The sequence below is a fragment of the Pelodiscus sinensis genome, chromosome 2 (assembly GCF_049634645.1).
Source record: "Pelodiscus sinensis isolate JC-2024 chromosome 2, ASM4963464v1, whole genome shotgun sequence".
NCBI classification, from domain to species: domain Eukaryota; kingdom Metazoa; phylum Chordata; order Testudines; family Trionychidae; genus Pelodiscus; species Pelodiscus sinensis.
In genome coordinates this window covers 3,257,093-3,284,823 of record NC_134712.1, presented here as the reverse complement: position 1 = coordinate 3,284,823, position 27,731 = coordinate 3,257,093, and the positions used below count along the sequence as shown (strand labels likewise).

At 46.6% G+C, this 27,731-nt stretch overlaps 1 protein-coding gene across 4 annotated transcripts in view; it reads left to right on the top strand.

The window, feature by feature from the left end:
* RHPN1 (rhophilin Rho GTPase binding protein 1) overlaps window positions 1-27,731 on the top strand; it is a 60,393-nt gene that overhangs the window by 6,950 nt on the left and 25,712 nt on the right. Inside the window, exons 2-8 of one of the 4 annotated variants that reach the window (XM_075920002.1) lie at window positions 5,554-5,672; window positions 13,870-13,998; window positions 19,271-19,346; window positions 21,510-21,587; window positions 22,758-22,882; window positions 23,773-23,939; window positions 25,538-25,725. In XM_075920002.1, the coding sequence (XP_075776117.1) occupies window positions 5,554-5,672; window positions 13,870-13,998; window positions 19,271-19,346; window positions 21,510-21,587; window positions 22,758-22,882; window positions 23,773-23,939; window positions 25,538-25,725 (882 nt within the window). Of the gene's footprint in view, window positions 1-5,553; window positions 5,673-13,869; window positions 13,999-19,270; window positions 19,347-19,433; window positions 19,602-21,509; window positions 21,588-22,757; window positions 22,883-23,772; window positions 23,940-25,537; window positions 25,726-27,731 lie in introns of those variants that run through there. The other 3 variants (XM_075920003.1, XM_075920005.1, XM_075920004.1) reach the window with 3 other exon arrangements.

Genomic DNA, 27,731 nt, shown 5'->3' with positions numbered 1-27,731 from the left:
CATTAACAGTAAGGAACCTCATCTATCTTTGTTCCCTCAGTTTTGTCCCCTCTGGCTTTTTCAGTACTCAGCAGCATAGCTGTAGCACGTTTCTCCGGAACACTTTGTTTTCCTTTGTGTTGAGTGCTGACTGTAGTGTTTGGCAGGATTTTGGGGCATAGAACGGATTTGCTAGAATAATACTGGCTGTAATCCTGGTTTGTCAGAGGCAATAAACTTCAGTGCTGGACACAACTTGTGTAACTTAATGAGCCCTACCTTATTCTTTCTCATGGCTTTCTTAACGTGCCGTACCCTGTATGTACAATCTGTGCTTTCTGATACTTCTGTGCACGCAACAAAATTTATAGACACCTGTTGACAGAGGAGATGATGTGTTTTTAAACCTAGAATTTTGACAGAGATGTGTTTAAACCTAGATGTGTGTGCGAAACCTAGAAGTTTACTCTAAATATGACTTGTGCTGCAGTAGCAAGCAACTGTATTTCAGGATTGTGTGTAAGGATGTACAGGAAATAAGCAAGGTAACAGGTTTAAAACTAACAAAAAAGTTTTTCTTCACACAGTGCAGTCAGCCTGTGGAACTCCCTGCCAGAGGATGTTGTGAAGACTAGGATTATAACAGGGTTCAAAAAAGAGCTAGATACATTCATGGAGGTTAGGTCCATCCATGGCCATTAGGTAGGATGGGTAGGAATGGTGTCCTTAGCCTCTGTCTGGAAATGGATCACAGGAGAGGGATGACATGATGATTATCTGTTCCCTCGCTCTGGGACACCTGGCACTGGCCACTGTCGGCAGATAGGATCCTGGGCTAGATGAATTTTTGGTCTGACCAAGACGTATTAATTTCCCTAGGAGGTTGTGGAATCTCCATCTGTGGAGATATTTAAGATCAGGTTAGATAAATGTCTATCGGGGATAGTCTAGACAGTATTTGGTCCTGCTATGTGGGCAAGGGACTGGACTCGATGATCTCCCGAGGTCCCTTCCATCCTAGTATTCCATGGCCATTCTTATGTTCTAAGGAAATTCTTACTTAAGTTTAAAAGCCATCCCTTGTGCCCCTCTTGCCCAAATAACTGATGGGCTTTGGAAGCAATGTCCTAACTGAAAACTGTTCTTATTCTTGTTATTTTTCTTTATAGTGTCCTTTTAAATCTCCAAGGACTCTAGTCAGCTGAAACAGGCTTCCTTGTTCGCTTGAATTCAGGCATCTAAGGAGATGCACACTATGGGTGACTTTTTTTTTTTTCTTCCCCAAAAGTGCCTAATTTCTTTTTTGCTTTCAATGGGAGTTGCGTTCCTATCCTATCCTTAGGTGCTTTTGAAAATCTGACATGGTCTCAAATGTCTGCTCATCCTTGGGCTGGTCTCTCTCACTTCATAGAATCATAGAATAATAGGACTGGAAGGGACCTCGAGAGGTCATCGAGTCCAGCCCCCCGCCCTCAAGGCAGGATCAAGCTCCGTCTACACCATCCCTGACAGATGTCTATCTAACCTGTTCTTAAATATCTCCAGAGAGGGAGATTCCACCACCTCCCTTGGCAATTTATTCCAATATTTGACCACCCTGACAGTTAGGAATTTTTTCCTAATGTCCAATCTAAACCTCCCCTGCTGCACTTTAAGCCCATTACTCCTTGTCCTGTCCTCAGAAACCAAGAGGAACAAATTTTCTCCTTCCTCCTTGTGACACCCTTTTAGATATTTGAAAACCGCTATCATGTCCCCCCTTAATCTTCTTTTTTCCAAACTAAACAAGCCCAGTTCATGAAGCCTGGCTTCATAGGTCATGTTCTCTAAACCTTTAATCATTCTTGTCGCTCTTCTCTATACCCTTTCCAATTTCTCCACATCTTTCTTGAAATGTGGCGCCCAGAACTGGACACAGTACTCCAGCTGAGGCCTAACTAGTGCAGAGTAGAGCGGCAGAATGACTTCACGAGTTTTGCTTACAACACACCTGTTGATACAATCTTGACTTCCAATCAAGAGAATCTTCATTTTTAGAATGTTTGTTTGTTTTCACTGGGTTTTGGGTTAAAATTCTCACACCAGTGCTGAATTTTATTTTCTCCTTCATTTTAAAATCAGTTGCCTTTTAAAAAGACAAGCAGCTAGAAAAACTAGCCCTTAGTTACTACCCACTGAGACTGTTGCACAGTGCTCATGTAAATAAACTGGTCAGTAAGGTGTACTTGGTGATAGCACTTCTCATCTGCAAAAGGTTTTACCTAGTATCTCTCAGGGAAGGGCGAAGGTTACTCGGTTTTATAGTGAGTGTAGAAAGCTGAGGCAGAGAGATCAAATCAAAGGATTTTCCTACAAGCAGTTTGTCTCAGGGTCTCGTTTAGCATTCCTATGCTTAAGTCACCCCCTTGTAACCCTGTGCTATGCGATCCAGGTTCAATACCTGTCTTTCCAGTACAATTGTATTGCGTTTTCTTGCTAGCTGAGGAGTAAGAGCAGGGATTCCAGACTTGCTTGATTAAATGACTAGATGTAATGTTCAACTAAAAAGGCAGTAAATAGCCACACTTGTTTAAAAGTTTGCTGTATGAACTCACGACTGTGAGCAGTACTGTGCATCTTCCTTATCAGAGCTATGTAATATTGTGGGGAAATCCAAAGAATGCAACTTCCCAAGATGCCATAAAAGGAAAAATTTAAGCTAATGCTGTCCTGATGGGCAAGGGAGTGGTGGTAGGGATGGGGTCTTGAGCATAAGGCGCAGAGGTGGGGGTTAGCCTCCCCGAATGCATACACAGATTCCTTTGCATGTTCCAGTTGAGCATTAATAGGACTATTAGAAGCCGAGGAACGGCTATATTAGTCTGCAGGCAGAATGCTGATCAACAGTAATCTCAAACATCCATGCATATACCCAGTAGCTCACTAAAGTCAGTCTTCTGGTATGACTTCAAAATATCTACAACAATTTGCTCCCAGTAGATATAAATGTTTGTGAAAAGATTCCAAGCGACTGTTTCCTACCCATCTCAGTTATTAATCAAAACAAGTATTTTTCCACTCCTGAATAAGTGATACCTATTTTCTGTCCATCTGGTTCATTTTTCTTAACTAGGGCAGGTTTCCAGTCCACGATATCTCTTTAGCAGCCAAGAATTCAGTTTTGAATGGCCCCTCCCTTACAACATCACAAACAGAGCTGAAGCCTGCAATCTCTCCTTTAGAGTCTTGCTTTTGTACTGCGGTGGTCACATAGCTCTCGGCTTGCATTTATAGGCGCGCTCACTCTCTGCATGAGGCATGCTACCGCCCCATCTGTAATATATTCCCCAAGCAAGCAAGGAGGAGAGACTAGACTTCAGGGTATTGGCTGGGAACTTCTCCGTGGAAACTTAACTTTATCTTCATCCAAGCACATGTCCCTATCCCCACCCTATGGTTATTGGGATAAAGACAACTGAAATAAGCTGATGCCACTTGGGAAGCTGATGAAAGCTAGCGTGTGGCCAAATAAATAAAAGCAGTGCTTTGTTTGTTTGTTGTTTTGACTTGACCTATCGGAAGTCTTGAAAGGGTCTTAAGAGAAGAAATTAGCCTTTTATTCTGAAGCTATGGCTCCGTGTACTGGCTAAAAATAACGCCACTCTGTTGCTTTGAATTGAGAGGTAGTCTGGGTGACTTCCATGGCCTGCCACCCCGAGTTCTGGGGGCCAGCACGTGACCTAAGTAGGAGTGAAGTAGGGCCCATGCTGATGTCTGCACTGAGAGAAATTCACCTTTTTATATGTGTAAACTAGAATTTAGCTTGCTGGTGGGGGTGGTTAGATTGGTGCAATTAATTGGTATCTGACATTAACATAATAGCACATTTGGAGATCTCCATTCTCATACAATTCCCTTGTCTTGGATCCCTCCAAAAAGGCTGTTTGTTTAGGTCGGTGGCACTCCTTCGAGCACATTGCACCATTTTATTTTCTGTTGGGGGAGGGGAGGACAATGCAATAGTGTTGTGTGGGTAGAGCTTTTGTGTCCCTAGAATCTGAGCGCCTCCTTCCTTACGTTCTTTTGTTGGGAGTACCCTCTAATATTCGTTTCCCTCCCTTTGCGAAACTCCAGGATACAGTAATATATATTTTCATCCATCGCTTTTGGGGAATAGCACTCCTAACAATTCCGTCTGTAAAGAAAATGTGGGGAGTGGGGAGAGAATAAGTGATAAATGGGTTACATTTAAAAGTAATAGCTTGCTCCGCAACTCTGAAAATCAGCGCAAGATCTCACTGAATTCAGCAGGAGCTCCTCTCTCATGGAAAATGAGGGTGCTAGTGCCCAGCATGCACTTGTGGATTTACTGTCATATGAGGCTCTGTCATGCTGTGTCCATCTGATAAAGCCCTGTAAAGGAGACCAGGTATATTTCACTCCTGAAACTACTAGGATATCCAACTTAGGGATGTTAAATTTCGATTAATCAGCTAATCGAATAGTTGATGGCATTTCCACCAACTGCTCAACTAGTCGATGAGGGGGTGGAGGGTCACCGCTATCCCATTGCCCCTCTCTCTTTGAAATGTCCTGGAGCCACCCGCAGCGCTCTCCACAGGCAGCTTCTGTACACTTCAAAGGGAGTGGGATGGGACTGTTTCAATCCTTGCTCCAGCCATTTCCCCTCTTCCTCCACTGCCCCCTGTGGAGACGGTGCTGGGGGGAACAGGCTTTTAAGCCCGCTCCCCCCCAGCACTTGCTCGTTCTCCCCCACCTTTGCTGCCTCTTCCTGATAGAGGCAGCAGGGTAGAGGGAAGCGACTAGTTGAAGTCCTGCTTGACTACCTGATAAGCATTTGCTTATCGGGTAGTCGACTAGTTGTTTACGTCCCATATCCTACTTGTAAGCCCAGGCAAGCAACAACGCTACTAGATCATTGTAACACACTTTCAAAAGACTCCCTTGTTTCCCCAGAGTGCTTGAATCACTGGATGACCTCAGTAGGTAGCTTTCTGCAGTGATTCAGTGTAACTGTTGTCACTTGCTGAAAGAAAGGAGGCATCTATTCTGAAATACAGTGCTAGTGCTGGGAACAAGGGAGCAGAGGTCAGCAAGTGGTATCGCTCAGTATCGTAGAGGAGGGGGAGGCGAGCGGTTGTAACTGAGAACTGCAATATTTCAGCTGTCCTCTGGGTCCGATGCAGATTTATTTGTACCATTTTTATACAGGAAAGGCGGGGCACTGAAATACTCGGTAGCCAATAAGACCTTGTGAAACTACACTTAACGCTGTTTTTGTTTACTAATATTAAGCAATGTTCTTGTTCTTGGCACTTGGACACACACTGCAGAAAGATGATCAAAGCCAGAGGAAGGAAAAGCGGAGGCTTTTGTCTTCAAGTACCATCTTTCTGTCCCATTTTGCTATGCCACCATCCTCAAGCGCTCCTTATTCAGATCCACCCTGGAGAACCACGGCTGCTTGTGAGCAGTGCAGCAGCCGTGCGAGGCTGGGGGGTGGAAAGGATGCTCCACATCGTGCGAAGATGTTCTGTTGGAAAAAGGTATGTTGTGACAGTCCTTTTCTCTTAGCAGGGCTGCGATCCCTTTGCACAGACCCAGCGCAGCAAACTGCAGCACCGCCGTGCCCGAATTAACCAGCAGATCAACAAGGAGATGCGCATGCGAGCTGGGGCAGAAAACCTCTTCAAGTGAGCACTGCAAGAACCCCTGGGTCCAGCATTCTGAGCTGCTTCTTACTGTAGGCCAGTTCTGCTCCTCCCTAGCAAGAGCGCATCTGTCATATTGCCTAGGGACATGTCAGCTTGCTCGCTGACCCAGACTAGCCACTACCCGGGGAGGAGTCTGTTCTGCATCACCAGTGTCTTCCATCATTGTTTCCCCTACTAGTCAATTGGGAGATAGATAAGGTGACTGAATAGGACTCTCCCTATTAATTAGGAGTCTGTTAGTGTGGCCAAATCTTTCCCCGTCTTCCTTTTATAGCTTGACTAGAAACCCGAAAGGGAGAGTGGAGCCCTGTGCTGTTGACCTGGCAATTCTTTACCGGTGGTGTCAACTTCTGGCCACTTCTGCATGTTGGGGTAATGCGCACTAACATGCTATGCATTAATTGATCTGTGTCTTCCCTGCTGTTGCTCAGTAGGGAAATCAGAGTATGTTCCGGCAGGGTCTACTCAGACCAATTAATGCATAACGTGTTAGTGCATGTCAAAATCACGCGCGCATGCGTGCTCATTACTCCATCATGCAGACAAGCCCTCCATCTGCTCCTAGATCTTACGAAGCATCCAGCTTTACCACCTCATTGAATTAAAAAGGCTTGAAATCTTGTTGTGTCCTATGCTGCATGATCCTCCTTCATAAAACCAAGCAGAAACGTTCCCTGTCCTCAGGAATGTGCCTGTGTGTGCAGTTTATATCAAAATTATGAATCTGCCTCTTGATGTTACCTGCCGTTCATAAGATTCTGCAAGAACATGGGCAGCAAGTAGTTCCCCTCCTCCTAACGTAGGCATTTCAAATCCAGCATAGTGCAGAAAAGTGGGGGAGCTAGAGGGAATGCCAGGCAAAACACTGGCAACTTAATTACTTTGGGAAGTGAGGTGCATCTGTGCTAAGTTACAGTGCAAAACACCCTGATGTTGCTTTTTTCCTCAGGCTGCTGAAAGCGTTTGGATCAGCAGTTTGAACACCTCTCACTCTGGTAGCTTTCTTCTGCCAGCCTGTTTGATTTGATCTCTACCAGGGCCATTCTGAGCAGAGATTGGCCAGGAAATCTGATTTTTGCACACTTACATCTTGTAGTTTTGGGGTTAACGAGAAGCAAAACTTGACTCGCAAACACATGACATTTAAAAATCATTTAGTAAAACGTTGCTGTTTTTTCCCCCATAGCTTTTAAAGTACATGATCTTGTTCTCCAAGGGTTACCACGATGACTTCTGAGCCATGTCTGCTCTGAGAAATTGTCCCAGAGGTCTCCACCACTGAATATCTAAAATGTAGCCAAGGAAAGCTGTGGCTTCTGCTGATTGGTGGATCTTACTATTGAGCCAGCATGCTTATCAGGGTAACCTATTAACTGGCAGGGGACTGCTCCAGCTGGACTAGAATAATCCTCCATGGCAGGATCCTGGGTAACTGGTTAAATGTTCCGTTTAACGGGTTAACTTTTTAACCAGGATTTTACACTATGCGGGTGGTTGGACATTGGCTCTTGGAGTCAGGACAAGATCCCAGTGTAGACAGAACCAAACCCCTTAAAATGATATGTTTGGAGCGCCATTCCTCTTAAGAAACTGTAGGGAATAGTGTCTTTGCCTCCAACAAAACTGCATTTTATTTCAGTAATAGTTTATTTACCCATCAAACAAAAACTGAGACAGTTAAACAACGAAAGTCCTTTTCCCATCTTGTTCAAATACCACTGGCTCAGCTAAATCATTGAAGCAATCAAGGGGTTGGCAGTAAACCATATCTTTAATACGTCTGTACAAAGAATTAGGTAAACACTTGATAATTCCTCAGATCAAGACTCATGATTGTATGTTCTTAATTAGCCCAGAATGCACTCTCATGCAGAGGCTAGCATGAAACCTGGAAACTCTTGTAAGTTCAGTTTAAAACAGTGTATCAGCCTTGTGAGGACTTTATGCACAAAAGTAAATTTTGCCCTTAAAAAACACTTGGCTGTTCCCTAGGGGGTTGCACTAGTGTGTGTGGGAGGTGCCACGGCCTAGCTAAGCTGGAGAGATTCCATACCAGACCTTCATGAAGTGCTTACTGCCTAACTAGTTTCATTTTCCATGTGCAACGAGTTTAGTCTGACCTGTAACCTATACACTTGGTTCTTTCTCCCTCCTGCTCCCTGGCTGAAAAAAATTGAGCAAAACTCACTGGAAAAAAACATTTAGACCATAAAACTATAAATGCAAATTGAGAATTGAGTGTGTTCACATGTCCAAAATACCTCACAATTCTGCATTCACAAATCAAGGCCTCTTTCATTTAAAAATCCAACTTGGCTCAAAGAAGGTGAAAGCAGAAATTCAGAAACAATAAATGGGGACACTAATAGCAGCCATTAGATATTGCAAATAGTTGACACGGGAAGCTAAAAATACCAATTAAAAACTGATGGCCAGTTAGACAATAACAAACAATTCTTTAAATATATCCGGACCAAAGGAAATCTTAGCAGTGGCATGGTCCAGTATTAGACAAGTATGCTGAAATGATCACTCTTGGTGCAAAAGAGGCAGATGTGTTCAATAGCTATTTGGAAAGTAGTAGGATGATATACAGGCAGTCCCCGGGTTACGTACAAGATAGGGACTGTAGGTTTGGTTTTAAGTTGAATTTGTATGTAAGTCGGAACTGGTACATATTGTAGGGGAAACTCTAGCCAAACATTTCTCCAGAGCTCAGTTTTATTTTCCCACACCTCACTTCTCTTAGTCCTTTATTCTCAAGCTGAGGTGTCTGCTGAGAAAAGCCGCTTTGCGTCTCCCTGGTCTGCTGGGGGGAAGCAGCTAGTGCGGGGTTGCCTCACCCCGTTTGTAAGTAGGGATCCGATGTAAGTTGGATCCATGTAACCCAGGGACTGCCTGTAGTTGCATGTTATAGAGATAATTAAATCTAAGGAGGATGTTGAACAGAATAGGTCAGGAGATCTCTGAAGCTCCCCCTTTTGTTTTAAAATAAATAAATAAATCTTGGCACTCTAGAGAAATGCCAGAGGACTAGTTACCAGGTGTCCGGTTTTGAACCGGACAGCCCGGTATTTGAGGTATCTGTCTGGGAAATAAATTGAGAAAATACCAGACATAGATGTCCGGTATTTTCTAATTAAGTTTTATTATGAGTAAGGCTCGACAAATAATGTAATCTACTCGCCCGTGGCAAGTAGATTACAACCCGGAAGAGCCGGCATAGAGCGATCTGAGCATGCACAGAACTGCACGGCTGGTGATCCTTGATTGAGTATCAGGACGTAGTTGTGTACTGCCTAGCTGGTAGACACTTTCACACTGCATGAGTGTGTCTAACCAGCCAGGCAGTATGCAACTATGCAGTAGAGACGAAGGGGATGGGGCCGGGGCTGGGGCAGGGTGGAATCCCCGGGACCAGACTTGCTTGTGCTTCGCTGGGACCATGCACGGGACAGGTAGCTCCCCAGGATCTGTGTGCACCTGGGCCAGCCCTGCTTCCTGTTACATACATACAATAATAGGACTGGAAGGGACCTCGAGAGGTCATCGAGTCCAGCCCCCCACCCTCAAGGCAGGATCAAGCTCCGTCTACACCATCCCTGACAGATGTCTATCTAACCTGTTCTTAAATATCTCCAGAGAGGGAGATTCCACCACCTCCCTTGGCAATTTATTCCAATATTTGACCACCCTGACAGTTAGGAATTTTTTCCTAATGTCCAATCTAAACCTCCCCTGCTGCACTTTAAGCCCATTACTCCTTGTCCTGTCCTCAGAAACCAAGAGGAACAAATTTTCTCCTTCCTCCTTGTGACACCCTTTTAGATATTTGAAAACCGCTATCATGTCCCCCCTTAATCTTCTTTTTTCCAAACTAAACAAGCCCAGTTCATGAAGCCTGGCTTCATAGGTCATGTTCTCTAAACCTTTAATCATTCTTGTCACTCTTCTCTGTACCCTTTCCAATTTCTCCACATCTTTCTTGAAATGTGGCGCCCAGAACTGGACACAGTACTCCAGCTGAGGCCTAACTAGTGCAGAGTAGAGCGGCAGAATGACTTCACGAGTTTTGCTTACAACACACCTGTTGATACAACCTAGAATCATATTTGCTTTTTTTGCAACAGCATCACACTGTTGACTCATATTCAACTTGTGGTCCACTATGACCCCTAGATCCCTTTCCGCCATGCTCCTTCCTAGACAGTCGCTTCCCATCTTGTATGTATGGAACTGATTGTTCCTTCGTAAGTGGAGCACTTTGCATTCCTCTTTATTAAACCTCGTCCTGTTTACCTCTGACCATTTCTCTAACTTGCTAAGGTCATTTTGAATTATGTCCCTATCCTCCAAAGAAGTTGCAACCCTACCCAGTTGGTATCATCTGCAAACTTAATAAGCGTACTCTCTATCCCAATATCTACATCGTTGATGAAGATATTGAACAGTACGGGTCCCAAAACAGACCCTTGAGGAACTCCACTTGTTATCCCTTTCCAGCAGGATTTAGAACCGTTAACAACAACTCTCTGACTACGGTTATCCAGCCAATTATGCACCCACCTTATCGTGGCCCTATCTAAGTTATATTTGCCTAGTTTATCAATAAGAATATCATGCGAGACCGTATCAAATGCCTTACTAAAGTCTAGGTATATAACATCCACCGCTTCTCCCTTATCCACAAGGCTCGTTATCTTATCAAAGATAAGTTGGCTGGTTTTTCTCCCCTGCTTCCCTCCCAGCTGGTTCACACTCCTTTCCCCCTCCCCCCCATCTGAGATCAAGATTTTTTTTTTTTTAAAGCCATCTGGTAACCCTATAGAGGACTTGGGCAGGGTGTGGGGGGGGAGGTTAATGTTGCACCAATATTGAAAATGGATGACCCAGGAAATGATAGGCCAGGTTATCCTGACCTCAACCCTAGGCAAAGTTTTATAGGAAGGCTGATCTAGGATGCAATTAGTAAAGAAGTATTAGGCTACTCAGAATCCGTGTGCTTTCTGAGGTGGTTTTATCTCCTGTGGGACCCTGGCATTAGTGAATATAACTTGCCAGAGGCTTGAAGACGTTTAGCCGGGAGCCAGCCTGAGGTAAGGCCTTGTCCTTTTCTTGACTTGGCTCAGCTGAGTAGAGGCCCAGCTTGATTTAGTGTCAAGGCTAGAACATGTTTCAACAGACCATTTGGGTGTTGTCAGCTTTCCCCAACCACTAGGTTATCTTTTCTTGTCCCCATCTCCCTCCCCCTCCCCTGAGTTAAGGTGCAATTGGCCTGAAAAGCTGTCTCATCAAAGCAGGCAACTCATTGCTGCTGAAATCCATCCTTTTTTCTGTTTGTTTACTGATCTAAAATAAATGGGATAGAAAGCAGGGCATTCAACAGGATGCTGCTATTGGCTGATCAAAATACTGGCTCTGAGCTGCAGCAAGTTGCTGTCCATACTGGAAAGGCTGCACTTTTCATGTCTTAAGAATTACACCTAAAAATGAAGTGTAAGTACTACGGAATCTCGGTTGAAAATGTGTCTGCATAATAAACGCTCAAATCTTATTGAGCTATTGGCTTGTCCAGCATTACAGGAACTCTGTTGCTGAGGCAGGGACAGAATCCAAATCTCCAGGGCCGCATTCAATGTCTTAATTCCTTTCTCTTCCTGAAATCCCCTGCTTCATTCATTACACTCACCTTTTTCACTCCAAATAAGGCTGGAGGTCCTACAGACAAATCTCCTTCAATACATGATGCTGATTATTTCCCAGAGCAGGCCTGTCCTGTTTGAGTGAGGCTGGGGTCCTGTTGAAAAAGGAGTGTATGAATGATTTTATAATGAAAGATCACAATTAGGCTTGAAAGGATTCAGGTTTTATTGGTAAATGTCCATTTTACCATACTTGCACACAACAGAAAGGCCAAGGTCAATAGAAATTTAGAGATAGACAAAGTAGGGAGAAATGTTGCTTGAACTTCTTGATTTAAGGATATTTACTTGTGATGTTGATGGTTTATAAACTTAAAACAAACTGTTAACAGTAATAGTCATTGATATTCAAGAAGTTGTCTGTTCTCATAATTTTTCACAACTGTGTACGTTTTTAAATTGATTAAAAATAAGCCTTTGTCAATTATAAAAATTGAGTTGTGCTAAGCCTCATAATGCAGGCGCACAAGGGGCTGACACTAGGTTGCATGGGGAACCTTAATTCTGTTTCCTAACTTTGCAGCCTGAATGTTCTTTTGGCAGTTGTGATCATGCATATAGGGACAAGAGGCCATGTTCTCTAGTGAGACGGTCACTGGATTAGAGCTCACACTTGGATTCTGTTCCTGACTCTGCTGCTGACTTGCTGTGACCTTCAGTTAGTCACTTCACCTTTCTGAACCTGTGTTTCCCTTCCCAGCCTCGGTCTTCTCTGTTTGGATTGTAAACTCTTTAGGGCAGGGAGTATGTGTGTGTTTCATACAGCACCCAGCTCACTGAGGTTCTGATCTCCATTGGGGCCTCTGGGCTTTACTGTAATATGAACAATTAATAAAAATATTCAGACTTGTCTGTAAGGGCCTAGCAAGTTCTCTGCAAGCCCAATCTGCATTCTGTCCCGTCCTCCAACCTGATGTTATGCGGCAGAAAAGGGCATGGCTTTAGGGATGCCAGATGGCTTCACAAAAAATACCAAACCCTCTCTCCTCCTCTCCCCCCCCCCCCCCCGCCAAAAAAACCCAAAAACCACCAGGAAAAAATTCTGTTGACCCCCCCCCCCCTCCGCCCCCCCCAAAAAACCTTTCTCTTCCACAGCCGGCGCAAGCTAACGTGTCCTTCAATCGGGCCTCGGGGAAAAAACAGGACATTTTAAATGTCCAGTGTTTTCGGAACTTTTTTACCCGACAGAAGACAAATACTGGTTGTCCAGTTCAATACCGGACACCTGGCAGCACTACATGGCTTTGAAATGTCAGGAAACTTGATTTTTTTTTTTCAAAGTCAGCTTGTCCCATCACCGTGAAGCAAACGTGGGCCTAGACACATCTGAGGGGCCAGCAGATTGAAAGACCAACCCTTGGCTGTACTTCTTGTTAAACTCATAGTGCAATTTGAGAGTGAGGGTGCACATGCAGTCGAAAGCTGCCTTGCGGCTGCTGCCCCTAACAAGCAGGCTATGGAGGCTGCCAGATGCTGGTCTAATCGCTAGGTGGGGACTTGGCCATATAGAAATACACCTCCTAGGAGAAGCTTACTGAAGGAGTCGGGTTTCCATGTCCCACAGCAGGCCTGTCTGGGACACAGTTTGGGCTGCTGAAGGATGGATTTGGGGGGGGGGGGGGCAAAGGGGGCAATTTCCCTGGGGCCTGGCAATTCTAAAGGACCCAGGGCTAGCTGCTGCTGCTACTGCAACAGCAGCAGTGGCAACTGGAGCCCCGGGCCCTTGAGAATTGCCGCAGAGCGGTGCGCCCGCAGAACGGTGCGCCCCCAGAACCCTGCACCACGTGCTTTGGCCAGCGCTGAGGACTGGGGAGGGGCAGCATCGCACTATCTGCGCAGTGCTGGGGACTGGCTGTCCTGTCCCCACCCCTTCTGGATGTGAAGAGCCCCCTGTCCCCCCCCCCCCCCCCCCCCAAACTGCCTGGGGCCCTGCCAGTTCTGTCGACTCCCCTGGTCACAGTGACTTTTCCTCCCCCTGAACACTCTTGCCTAGTTGCTCTTTTGTCTTTCAACCTCCCAGTCTCCCCCCTCAATGCCCATCTTCCGTTACCATTGATCATAGGGGGAATGTCTCCGGACCTTGGAAAACGTGTGACCCAAAATACATGCTGTGAATCTCTGTGGAAGTACAAAGGTGATGCATTGAGTTAGAGCAGAGATCCAAGAGCAATCCTGCTTCCCAATATGAGAGACCTGGGTGCATCTGGCTCATTTCCAAGTTCTGAGTCTCGTTTTCTCTCCCTGTAAAATAGGAACAACACTTCCCCACCCTGCAGCAGCATTCTGAGGCTTACCTCCTTCCTCTGCAAAGCACCTTGAACAATTCTGAAAGGGCCCAGATGCATAAAGTTGTACCTGTTGTTTTATTGGGAATTGAAGGCTTGTGGTTTGAATGTGATAGAGCAATGGCTTTTATCCTGCGGGCCACTTCCTAACTCGATTTCTCCTCTGCCCCATCTCCTTTTTATTTTCAGGGCCACCAGTAATCACAAAGTAAAAGAAACCGTCGCCTTGGAGCTTAGCTATGTTAATTCCAATCTGCAGTTACTGAAGGAGGAACTAGAAGAACTGAACAGCAGTGTGGACGTGTACCAGAATGACAGGTGAGCCAGTGGGGGAGTGTCGAAAGGTCCCTACCCTGAGCATGAAAGCTGGTAGAGTTTCCAGGCCCAGTAAAATGGAGAAAGTGGCCCAAACCCTGGGAAATCAGATGTGTTAGGCACCCAGGTGCCAAGTCCCCATGGTGATGGGCACAATATAAATACCGAGAGGGGGATACCCTTGGTCTGTGGTAAGCCTCAGTAAGTTTGCAAAGTGGACTCAGGGACCCGTTACTCAGGGAAGTTATGGAGAGAGTTGTGGTCTCTGCACCCTCCTCTTTCCCAAACTACCCACCGGCTCCGGGCCAGAGGAGAGAAAACGGAGAACAGGGCTGGATGTGAAGAGCTGACAGGAGCCTTAGTTGTGTCTGCACATCTGGGCTGTAGGAATTGTCCCCCTCTCCGTGTACTAACCAGTGGATAGCACAGGTCTGAGACCGGGAGATCTGGACTGTGGACCAGCCCTTCCCATGACTTGCTCTGTAACCTTGAGAGAGCCCTTTAGTCTCTGTGCCTCGCTCTGTCCATCTGTAAAATGGGGGTAATAGCCACGAGGCTGTATCAGCTAATGTTTTTAAGTGCTTTGATATAGATGGCACTTGACAGGTGTGGCAGGCTGATGCAGGAGGAATAAAGCAAGTCTTACGTGGATAAAAAAATCTCTCCTAAGACTATGGTGGGGGGTGTGTGTAAGGAAACCCCCCTTCCCCCTCCCAACACATGATTTGCACTGTCTGCAGGTGATGCTTGTGTATGTAATGGAAGTAGGTGCTTAGCCTCCTGTTCTTGTGAAGTGGATTATTCACATTCTTTCATTTCCCCGTTTGGTGGGTTTTTTTGTTTTTTGGGTTTTTTTAAGAGGCAAGAACTTTTATAAATTGCAGCACATCGCTGCTTGGAAATGCTTACCCAGCAATCTCATCTGCTTGACTCACAGCAGAGGTAGTCCTAGCACTGTAGCCAGCAGCAAGCTAACATGCTGGGACGTCTCAGCTGAGCTGTTTATCTGGGTGAGAAGGGAAGAAATGCCTGAGGTGTAAATATCAGGGATGCTGCAGCTGTCTCAGAGCTCGACATGACTCCCCCACCCCTCCCTTGTGCGCATGAAACCCCCAAATCTACTGGGTGCGGGGGGAACTGTAGTGACACTTAGGCCAGGTCTATGCCTGATGTAAATAATGTAGCTGGAGTCGACCTGCTGTAAGCCAAGCTTGGTGCCGTCTTCCCAGTGGGAGGTCCACGGGAGCAAATGCCCCGTCGGCTTCTCTTACTCTTTGCGAATCGAAGTACCGGCGCTGTCCAGAGGTGTCCTCAACATTTGATTTAGCAGGTCTTTACTAGATCCGCTAAATCGGGTTCCAGAAGATTGATCTCTGGTGTAGGCAGTGTCTCCACTTGCTAACAAAGAGAGAGAATGAGTTTGCTCTACAGCCTTAGCTGTAGAGGCTCCTGCACTAAGTTCCAGAGATCTCCGGTTTAGTTCCGCCTGTTGGCGTTCCCCCCACTTCCCTCCCCACCACACTCACACACACACACGCTCCAGGTCAGTGTGTGCTGCCTGTGGAGCTGCCTTGATGTCCCTTCTTACTGTGTGATACTTGTATTCCAATAGGGCAAAGTTTGCAGAGGGGAGGTTTCATGCTCCGCAAATGAGCCGTGCTCAGTTTGCAGTCCCTCCCCAGGATCTGCCTGGGTGGATGGTCTGCATGCTGGCCTCTTTAAAAATAAGCATGTAGGGGGAAGCACCCTGAGGTCTCCCCTGTAATGTGCTGAGCACCCTCATCTCCCACTGGGGCCGTGCAGCAGCCTCTGAATGTAGTGAACTATATCAGACTGCAGCTTTTTTTCACTTCTCCAGTGGTATACAGCCACTAAGGCTAGATCTAGAGGGAGATATACATATCTCATAGAGCTGGAAGGAACCTTGAGAGGTCATTGAGTCCAGTCCCCTGCCCTCACGGCAGGACTAAGTACCATCCCTGACAAAGATTTGTCCCAGATTCCTAAGTGGCTTCCTCAAGGATTGAACACTCAACCCTGGGTTTAGCAGGCCAATGCTCAAACCACTGAGCTATCCCTCCCCCATCGCCCCTGCCCAAAGCACAACAGCCCGCTGCCACTCCAAGCCTTTCCCCTCTTTCCTGTTTGGTGTGGCAGGGGGCTGCTGTTGTGCTCTTGAGCTCTGTCACTCCCTGTTTGGTACTCCCCATTGGCGCAGTTTGGTGCAGTTCAAAAAACCACCAAACAACCCCTCCCTTCATTTATTTGTGGCATTTGGCTCAGATTGAATCTCATGGGAGAGAAAGTGATACCCCTTTTCCACACTCATTATAGCTCCCAGGAGGCTGGCTGTTCAGTGACTGAGTAAGTATGAACAGATCTAGATGTCTCTGTTTGTTTTTCTCCCTCCCTTGATTTTTCATGAGCATGTGATCGTTCAGAAACTGCTGATAAGCTCTTGGTGTTAATGAGAGGCCTGGGTTAAATAACCTGTTATTATATAAACAGTGACTGTAATGGTCCTGACCCCAGGTGACCCTCTCCAGATCTCACTGTCCTAGCCTTTCCTGCCTCTTTGAACCAGCCCTTTGGGAGGCTGTGTGTGTTTGTGCTAGCATGTCCCTGTAAAGGGGTTTAGATAAGTTCCTAACTTTAAATAAACAGTTGTAGGTCCATTAGGGAGGCTCTGGTTTGACAGGGGAATGGGTAACAGATCTGCTCTGATGGAAGATCCTGGATTTGCCGATTTATATCGCAAAGGGGCCATCACAGACGCAGCCAGAAGTGGGATCATAACTGCTCGGGGCTCGCTTTGCTGTGTTTTCTCATCTGTGCAGGAGTCTTCTTTCCAGATCTGCCTGTGGACTTGGAAGAGACACTTGTATTTGGGTAATGCTCTCTGGAGATGTTGGGGGCCCAAGCTGAACCTTGCTAATCAAGGGCTGAACTTGGCGGAGCTTGATTCTGCTCTCACCTGGTGACCCAGAATGACACTAATTTGCAAGTCAATGGAATTACAGCATTGAGTGCGGAATTGGGCCCCCTGTCGCTACTTGCCAAAATCAAGTCTCTGGCTCCAAATGTGGAGATCTGGTGCCCAGGTCCCATTTGAAATTTCCCAGCACTGGGGTTCTTGATTTGGTGTTCAGCTCCTGCCCACTAGGGCTATGTCTAGACTGCAAGCCTCTTTCGAAAGAGAGCGTCTAGACTGCACGCGGAACTTTCGAAAAAGCAAGCCGCTTTTTCGAAAGAAAGCACCCAGTGAGTCTGGATGCTCTCTTTCTAAAAAGCCTGTTTGCTTTCAAGAACGCCTTCTTTCGAAAGAGCACTTTCGAAAGAAGGCGTTCTTCCTCGTGGAATTAGGTTTACCACCGTCGAAAGAAAAGCCGCATTCTTTCGATTTAATTTCGAAAGAACGCAGCTGCAGTCTAGATGCAGGTGAAGTTTTTTCGAAAAAAGGCTACTTTTTTTGAAAAAACCCCTGAGTCTGGACACAGCCTGAGGGAAGAGACTTGAGCTTTTCTGCAAACTGGTCTGAACCCAGATTGAGCGGATCGCTTGGCCAAATTGCAGTGTGGCAACTGCAATATTCGGCAGACACGGTGACCTGCTGCTATTACTTTAACTTCTTGTCAACTAAGGTATGGAATGAAAATTCAGATTTTTCACATTTTAACCATCAAGCCAGGGCTGCATTTTATCTTGTAGTCACTTAAATGCGCATCTTAAACTACTTGACAGGAATAGGGATGTTAAATTTCAGTTAATCAGCTAATTGAGTAGTCAATGGCAGGAGTGTACTGGCAATCAAAATAGGCCCAGGAAATGGGTTAAGAACAGCCCTCCCTATGACGTCACCACTGCATGCCCCTCAAGCTCCACCTCGTGCATCATGTCCGGCAGGCGGCAGGTCGGGCTCTGCGTGGTGCATATAGCACGGACGTGGAGCCACTTGGAGTGAAGGGCAACGGTGTGCGGACACAACGATCCACCAGGAAATTCCTGGTATCCTGCTGGGCCAGTCCACCCCGGTCAATGGAATTTCCATCAACTACTCGATTAGCTGACTATCCCGCTGCTCCATGGCCTTTGAAATTTACAAGAGCCACTTGCGGCTCTTGTACGTTTAAAGGAAGAGGTGTAGTGGGGAACCCACAAGAGTGGAGACTGCTTGGGTCCCTGCCTCTCCTCCCTGTCTCTCCTCCTCCCCTTCTTCCCCCCTCTTTCCTCTCCCCTGTGCGGAGACGTTGCTGCGGGAACCAGCTTTTAAGCCAACTTCCCTTAGCACTGACTCCTGCTACCTTCCTCCCTCTCCCCGCCCCCCACTTAGTGCCTCTGATGCAGAGGCAGCAAGCCAGAGGAGTGACTAGTTGAGTAGTGACTCGACTACCTCACTAGTTGCTTACATCCTAGACAGGAATCTTCTTTTTAAAAATTGATGTTGAAACAGTTTGAGACCCACATTAATGAACACTTTGCATCTTCGGACTGTTTTTACAAGCATTGGCCTACATCACAGGACCAGTGTGAAAATCCCCGTTTTATAGGTGGCAGGAACTTAAGTCATCCTAACTTCCACCCCTTTGGGCAAGTCTCTTAACAGTCAAGCCTGGGAGTGGAACTGGGAACTGCTGGATCCCTGACCTTTGCTCAGCCCAGGAGATCTTCACTAAAACACCTTAGACCCTTGCAGCCAATTCAGTTTCTATCTTTTGGCTGCTTTTAAAAACCTTAAAATATCAACCTAAAAGCACCGTATTGGCTTACCCACACACTGCAGATCCTAACAAGATGTAGGAGTGACTCAAACTGTCGAGGTAAAATGCTGCTCCTGATGCAAGTTCTTTCCAAACCACCACAGCTGAGAATATCTGGGTCTGGTTTCCATGGGCTTTCTCACAGCCCGGTCTCTTAAGTTAAGTGGGCGTTCCGGCTTTGATGTTAATGGAGTCCTGGTCAACACCATAGTGGAGTGACCGTTAACTGGAGATACTCGGACTATAGCATTTGGGCTGCCTTGAAGTAGGTCAAAGAAGAGTATAAAATGTGCTCCCACTGGATGATAGTAATGACCTGACGAGTCTCTGACACTGGGCCCATGCTGGCTGCCACAGAGAGAACTAAAAACCACATATTTGCCATTCTAATCAGGTGACGTTTCTTCCTGACCCCAGCTTGTGATCACTTATGGCCTGAAGCATGAGGATCCCTTACACGTGTAAGATAATAGTGATTGGAAACGTAAATTGTGCTTGTCTGTCATCTCTCGTTTTAGTGACTCCATCAGCGTCCCCATGATTCCTTTGGGGCTAAAGGAGACTAAGGAGATGGATTTAATGTCCCCATTAAAGGTAAGCCTGCTTAAAGTTATTTGAGTTGACATGTGCTGTATGAACTAACTATGGGCAGGTCATGAGGACTTGACTAAATATTTCTGCATAAAGAGTACTGTCATGTGCGTTGGGAAAGAAAGTGGGGAGGGAGGGAGGGCTGGCAGGTGGGAAGCTAAACATGCAGCTTCAACGTTTTCTGCTCTTTTTCTTTGTAACTGTGATGTTCTCAGCGTACCAAGAATCGCTCGACACCATGTTACCTCCTGCCCCCAGGTAAGGGAGTCTTGCTTGGGGCAAGCTGGCTATTCGCTCCCTACCACTCTTGCACTCTTCTCTGGGCTGTGCCAGCCCTGTCTTGGCCTTGCAGGTTAACGTTTTCAAGTGGAGTGCCCCAAAGATCGGTTCTAGGGCCGGTTTTATTTAATCTCCTGGATGAGGGGATGGATTGCACCCTCAGCAAGTTTGCGGATGACACTAATTTAGGGGGAGAAATAGAGATGCTGGAGGGTAGGGACAGGGTCCAGAGTGACCTAGACTCATTGGAGGATTGGGCTGAAAGTATTCCGATGAGGTTCAACAAGGACAAGGGCTGAGTCCTGCACTTGGGACTGAAGAATCCCAGGCATTGTTACAAGCTGGGGACTGACTGGCTGAGTAGCAGTTCTGCAGAAAAGGCCCTGGGGGTTACAGTGGATGAGAAGCTGGATACGAGTCAACAGGGCGCCCTTGTAGCCAAGAAGGCCAAAGGCATATTAGGTGCATTAGGAGGAGCATTGCCAACAGATCTAGAGAAGTGATTATTCCCCTTGATTCAGCACTGGTGAGGCCACATCTGGAGTACTGTGTCCAGTTCTGGCCCCCCCCTATATAGAAAGGATGTGGACGTACTGGAGAGGGTCCAGCGGAGGGCAACCAAAATGATGAGGGGGCTGGAGCACATGACTTACGAGGAGAGGCTGAGGGATTTGGGTTTCTTTAGTCTGCAGAAGAAAAGAGTGAGGGGGGATTTGGTAGCAGCCTTCAACTTCCTGAAGGGGGTTTCCACAGAGGATGGAGAGGGGCTGTTCTCAATGGTGACAGATGGCAGAACAAGGAGCAATGGTCTCCAGTTGCAGTGGGGAAGGTCTACATTGGATATTAGGAAAAACTACTTCCCTAGGAGGGTGGGGAAGCACTGGGATGGGTTCAGTCCATTGCTGGCTTTAGCAACAGACCCAGGAATGGAATGGAAGTCACCCCAGCTGCCATCACAGGAAATGAGATCCAGTTTCTCCTGGAAAAACACCCCTCAAGATGTTGCCTCTCTGGCTCCAGCGTGCCTCTTTCCACTGTCTCTCTTGTCTTTATTCCTAGACACCGCAGTCTCCTGTTTACGGTCCTTTTTTTTTTTTTTTTTTAACTCAACAGAGATTTGATAACTTGCATTTCTCTTTTGGATTTTCATTGGCTGTTCTGTGATTGGGCCAGTGGTGGACAATTGAGCTTGTGTTACATCACAGCCTGGGGAAGGGGGGCACCTCCCATCTGTGTGAATCAGCTGTCCTCCTGTTGACTCCTTTTAAACTGAAGAACTCAAAGGCATAAACGTCAATAGAGTTTTATTATTCCTTAAATATCCAGTTGTACATAATCATGCCATGATGTGTGATCAATAAGTTGCAAACTTTCAGCAGAGTCCTTTTGTGTTACCCTTTAATGGGTAAATTCTCTGTAAGCAATGTAATGTATGTGGTGTAGTGAGTTTGTCAAGTCTGAAATGAGTTGTTTATGAAGGATAAGGGACCCATTGCCGAAAGGCCTGTGTGTCACAGTAACACCAGCTTCTAAGGCATTGCAAATAAAAGCTAGATCGTGTCCCTATCACTTTTAGCTGTAGAAGGGATGAAAGCCGTGGAAAAGCCACCAAAGAATTGTCCTACAATCTGTTGTGGAGAGAAGCCAAACCAGCCCTCTATGAACCTCTGTGTATTAACCTGTTTTGAAGCTTTGTGAGTTCAGGGGATGTTGTGGGACTGTGGAGTTGTCTCCTGGCATTGTTTGCCATGTGCTTAGAAAGGATTGACTCCTTTTGCTAAGGGCTGGTGAGTTGCTTGTTTGGTAGCCACAGAAATCCATCACCCAACAAAGTAAGCCAAAAGCTTTTCTTCTCCCCTCCTCTTCTCCCCCCGCCCCCCCCCACAGGATTTCATCCGTGACCATTATGGGGAAGATGACATTTCATTTGACAAGGAAATCAAAGAGTTCATGGAGCTGCGGCAGGTTTGTGACCCTCACGCTTCAAAAGAAAAATCCATCCTGGTTTGGCCAATTCAGGAGAAAAATCTTTGCAAATCCATTAACTCCTCCATGGGTGGAATTTACACTTCCCTTCAAGAGCTGTCCTGGAACACTGTATTTTATATCCTCCCGGATCTGAGATTCCCTGGAGCACATGTTGGAAAAATTGCAGTTCAGTTTGTAGGTTACAAAATACTGTGTTGATGCAACGGTGTATTATGTGGGTCAAGCCACAGGATACAGTCCTGGGGGAATTCTGCGCTTCCTGCATTTATAGCCATAGTAAAATTGCCGAATTCCCCCCTTTGGCTCCAAATGCAGTAAGTGCAGAATTCCTCCAGGACTAAGGATTTGGGGCCCTTTTGAGGAAATATTAAAATGGGACTGTCAACTGTCAGAATTAATTATCAAGAATATACCCTAGCATCTGAGCCTCCGATAACTTGCCGCCAAAAAGCCCAGTGCTAGAATGGAAAGACTAAGTTTTACGCTTTAATTAATCATAGTATTCTGCTCCAGTCCAAATCTATTAAAACATGTTGTCTTAAATTGCCTTGGAAGTCCAACTGAGCTGCTTCCCATTCCACGTTTGATCACATTTCCTATTTTCCCCCCAAGCTTTGGTTGGTAGATGCAGCTGTCTCAGTGAGGCTGCAGTACAAACACCCTTAGTTTGCTGAGGTCTGTCATAATAGTTCAGCCTAGGGCTGGGCATTATGTAACTTGCTCTTCCTCTTCTGTTAGGCTTCATAGGAGTAAGGTGGTGCCAACAATGGATGCACACGGTTACATCCAAAATGTCTGTGTTAAAAGGTTGCAGAGACAAGCGCTCAAAAGTTAGAGGTTTGCCAATAACTCCTTCAGCCCTCTTGTACCATGCATAGGCGCAGTCTCTAATTGTGACTGTATGCTGTTCCCCTTTCTCCCTTGATCCGTGTCTCATTCTAGCATGGGAAAAGACTTTCCGATAGGGTGAAATTCGTCCCCCTTCTGCCAAAGCCAAGGCTTCTGCCCCTCCTAAATCCCACACTTGGCCCCTCAGAATAGTGCGAAAGGGGCGCTGAGTGACGCATACGCCTTGTGTTGTCTCGGCCAAGTGGTGCCCTTTTTGACATCCAAAAGCTTGTTTCCTCTTTCCCTCCTCTTCCACAGGCCATGCGGACTCCCAGCCGGAACGAGGCGGGGCTGGAACTTCTGATGGAATATTACAACCAGCTTTACTTCCTGGACAACCGATTCTTCCCTCCCAATAAAAACTTGGGTGTCTTCTTTCACTGGTCAGTGTGTGTGTGTGAGAGCGGGGTTGTTCTGTCTTTTACACTTTTGTGTAGTCTCAGTGCTGTTGGTTTTTTTGGTGAGGGCTGTGGGTAAATCCAGCCAGATGCTCAGGGGCTCTCTAAACCATGTTCCTCTGAAATATTCCAGAAATCTGCCCTTTTGTCTGTCCTCATCTCCAGAAGTTGGATGCATTAACGTGGAGATTTGGGTTCCAGCACTACATTCCACATGGCCTTAAGCAAATCCCTTAAAGTCTGCAGGGTGGGGGGTTTAATCCTCCTGTATCTTTAAGGGCAGCATAACCTCCCTGCGATCGGTCAGTGATTTGAGAGCCTTCCCAGCAAGTCGTAGAATCAGTGCAGAGGTTGATCAGTTTCGGATTCATGTTGAGCAAACTAGGAATACATAGTGAGCAGCAAACGAATCTGGAGCTTACTCAATGGCAAGAGGATTGTGTGTGTTTGAAACAACAGTGCCCCTGAGGTCTCCTTCATGTCCGATCTTGAGTGGATGTGTTCAGGTTGGGCACAGACGGCCCTGTGGAAAGCCGTGCATGGGCATTGTTTGTTTTGTGGTGGCTTGCCCATTGCTGACCTTCTCCAAATCAAGATTTGGGTGATTTTCTAACAGATCGGCTCTAGGCTTTACTTTGGGGCAGGGCTCTGGCCTGTGTTACACAGGAACTCAGGCTAGATGATTTCAGTTGTCCCCTCTGGCCTTGGAATCTTTAACACTTCATGGCCACAGTGATGAGTGCTCTCCTCCCAATATAGACACTGAAAGTGGCTGGGTTTTCAAGCCTCTTGGTAGGCTTATAGACCATACTCCTGTGCATGCTGGCAAGTCTGGGTTTTAAGCTGCAAATTTGTCTTCTCCCCCCTGTCTCTAGGTATGACTCGCTCACTGGAGTCCCTTCCCATCAGCGTGCTCTGGCTTTTGAAAAGGGAAGCGTGCTCTTCAACATCGGGGCTCTGCACACCCAGATAGGGGCCCGGCAGGACCGCATGACTCTGCCAGGGGTCGACCGGGCCATAGACGCTTTTCAAAAGGCAGCCGGTAAGGCAGCTATTGAGGGGTGATCATTTTGTTTTTGTTTTTAAACGGGGGAAAAAATGGTAAGAGGACTTTATTGTTCGTTTGAAGGGAGAGACTTTGGTGTTGAATGTTTGCTAGCTGCATACATTCTGGCAGTGCCCCCTAACTCTTTGCTGTGCTATAAAATCTCACCAAACCTCAAAAAGATCTCACCAAATTAAGTGATTGGGCAAAAAAAAAAAAGGCAAATGAAATGTAATGTTGCTAAACGTAAAGTTATGCACATTGGAAAAAATAATTCCTACCATACATACAACATGACGGGGACTAATTTGGCTACAACTACTCGAGAGATCTTTGGAGTGGATAGGTCTCTGAAAACAGCCACTCAGTGTGTAGCAGCAGTCAAAAAATCAAACCGCATGTTAGGAGTCATGAAAAAAGGAATGGAGAATAAGACAGAAAATATTTTATTGCCTCTCTAAAACCATCGTACACCCACTTCTTAAATACTGTGTACAGATGTAGTCGCCTCATCTCAAAAAAGATCTCTTGGCATTGGAAAAGGTTCAGAAAAGGGCAACTAAATGATTAGGGGTTTGAAAAAGGTCCCATATGAAGAGAGGTTAAAGCGACTGGGACTTTTTATCTTAGGAAAGAGGAGACTGAGGGGGGATAGGATAGAGGTCTATAAAATCATGACTGGTGTGGAAAGTGAATAAGGAAAACTTATTTACTTATTCCCACAATATAAGAACTAGGGGTGACCAAACGAAATGAATAGGCAGCAGGTTTAAAACAAACAAAAGGAAGTTTTTCTTCACTCAGCTCACAGTCAACCTGTGGAACTCCTTGCCAGAGGATGTGGTAAAGACCAGGACTTCAACAGGGTTCAAAAAATCTAGATACATTCATGGAGGTTAAGTCCATCAATGGTTATTAGTCAGGATGGGCAGGAATGGTGTCCCTGGCCTCTGTTTGTCAGATGCTGGGAATGGGTGACAGGGGAGGGATCACTTGATGATTCTCTGTTCTGTTCACTCCCTCTGGGGCATCTGGCATTGGCCACTGTTGGCAGACAGGATCTTGGGATCCAGGGAACCCACGCCCACCCACAACTCTGACTCCCACCCAAGCGGATTGTGGCTGCTGCTTGCAGTGCCCCCTCTGACTCATCAATATATCTCCCCACAGCTCCAGCCTCTTTCCTCTTGGCTCAAGGCCTCAGCCTGCAGTTCCCCGCAGCCTACCCTCAGCTGCTTTTAGTTCCCCAGGTCTTCATCGGCAGCATTGCTCTGCAGAGTGCTTCTTGCCTTCACTCTGCAAGGCAGCCAGTCCTCCTCCCTCCTCAAGCTCCAGGGAGTGACTGTAGCTGCTCTGTACTGTAGTTTGTCTTCTGTGAGCCTGCCTGACTTTGATTGGCAGCTCCTATTAGCCCTTCTGAGAGCCCAGTGTAGGGCAGGTGCCCCATGTCACCTTCCCTGCAACAAGACTTCATGAGCAGTATTGAAAGTGCCTCGTTCTGAGGCATGTGTGACTGGTGGTGTCTGGAAGCCCTTTAGATCTCTGCACTCATTCACCAGTGGAACATCTCACTCCAGTTGCTTCTATTCATGCAGGTGCCTTTAACTACTTGAAGGAGAACTTCTCCAACGCCCCCAGCCTGGACATGAGCACGGCCTCACTGAACATGCTCGTGCGACTGATGATTGCCCAGGTGCAGGAGTGCGTCTTCGAGAGAGTCCTCCTGACCAGCGCCCAGAAGGACTTCTTCACACAGCTGCAGCTGGCACAGGAAGCAGCCAGGGTACATCTTGCCGCACGGCTTCTGTCTAAACCCGGCAAAGCTGCCCATCTCTTGGCTTTGCTTAGCCATCCAGGGTGTGGTGGGAAAAGAGGAGCATCAGCAGGGAGGGCCACGCAGCGCCCTTGAGCAAGGGAGGTGGAGGAGGAAGCACGGCTGGCTTGGGGCTAGGGATGAGGCATGCCCAGTGGGGAAGTGGGGGGCCGGGAGGAGGGAATGCGATGGGACTACATGGAGTTGTCATTATTGCAATGAGCCAAGGGAGGCACTGTGGGCTATGCACGCTCATTGCCCACTAGGTGAAATGTAACCATTAGTCACAGCTATAGGGAGGGGCAGCTGTCAGGTTCCTGGGCGCTCCCATGCCTGAATAGCTGTAAATATTGCTAAATCTTAATCCTTACTTCCAAAAAAAAAAAAGGAAACTTCTGTGATAATTGGGGCTAAGTCATACATGAGTCCTTAACTGACACAATCTCGTGACTGGGATGGGCTGACAGGGGATGATGGATCACTCAGTTACCCTGTTCTGTTTTTTCTTTCCATGGTGTCCGACATTGGTCACTGTCAGAGAAATGATACAGGCAACATTCCCTCAGCTTTTCCATCCACGTGTGGAATAATTTTATGTGCACAGAGAAATGTGCACCACCAGTACCAACACCTAGTGGTGGGTGCTCTGCTAATCAGCTGGGTGGCATTTGAATCTCGCCTGATCAGCCACACACAAACACAGCTTCTTACAGGGAAGAGTGAATATTGGGCTAGATGAACTCCATAGATCTGTTCTTGTACTCTTAAGAGATGAGTGAGTGTTCCAGGGGACTGGAGAAAGGAACTATGGTTTTCCAACTTTAAAAGAGAGAACAAAAAGGGCTCAAGAAATAACTATAGATCAGTCAGCCAAACTGTGTTACCTGGAAAAATACTAGAACAAACTAGTAATCATTTTGCAAGTGCCCGCCCTAGAAGATAATTCTATAAGGACTGGATTACTTTGGCTTGATTTTTTTTTTTCCCCTTGATTATTGTCATTCTGTAACAGGATGGGGAGGGGAAACAGCAGACATGATGTATCTTGATTTTAGCAGTCTGACATGGCATTCTCATAACCAAACTAGGAACATGTACTGTAGACAAAATTTCTATAAGGCTGGTGAATAACTAGTCAAAAGACTATACTCAGGAAAAAAACAACAAATGGTCTGGTAGCACTTTATAGACTAACAAAACATGTAGATGGGATCATGATACCATCTACATGGTTTTTTTTTAGTCTATAAAATGCTACCAGACCATTTGTTAGTCTGTTACAGGAAAAAAACCAACTCGGCTACCCCCTGAAGCTTCTATACTCCAAATGATTATTAATCACTTGCTGTCAACAGTCGGGTGGATGTATCTTGTGGGGTCTGGTCATGGGTCTGGTATGAATTAATATTTAACTAATGACCTGAGTAGTGGAGTGGAGAGCGCATCAGATCTGTGAATCTCACAGAGTTGAGGGGGCAGGTGCAAGTAGGGCTGGGAATGAGTGGTAGATTAATCATTGCTAAACCTAGGTTTATCAATTAATCTAGTTGACTACTCGCATTTCACCCCTCCCCTTGCTGCCTCTGATACAGAGCTAACAAGGGTGGGGGGGAGCCAGTTTAAAAGTCCGTTACCCCCAGCACCAGTTCCGTGGTGTCACATGTTTCTCCCCCAACACTGGGCTGCTGCCTCGATTAGAGTCCATAGTGCAAGGGGGTGGGAGAGGAGGGCTTGCCATGGGAAGAGGCTGCTTCACAGCAACAGCAACAGCAGCAGCCCCTGCCCAAGGCGGGCCCAGGCTGGCCACGGACTGAGGCTGCTCTGCAACCTGAGGAGCAGCCTCTGTCCGTGGCCAGACTGGCTTGCCATGGACAGGGGCTGCTTTGCGGAAGCCTCCCTCGCCCCCTCCTCCCCAGCAGCCTCTGTCTGTGGAGAACTCGGCTCCCCTATGGACAGGGGCTGCTGCTATCCTGCCC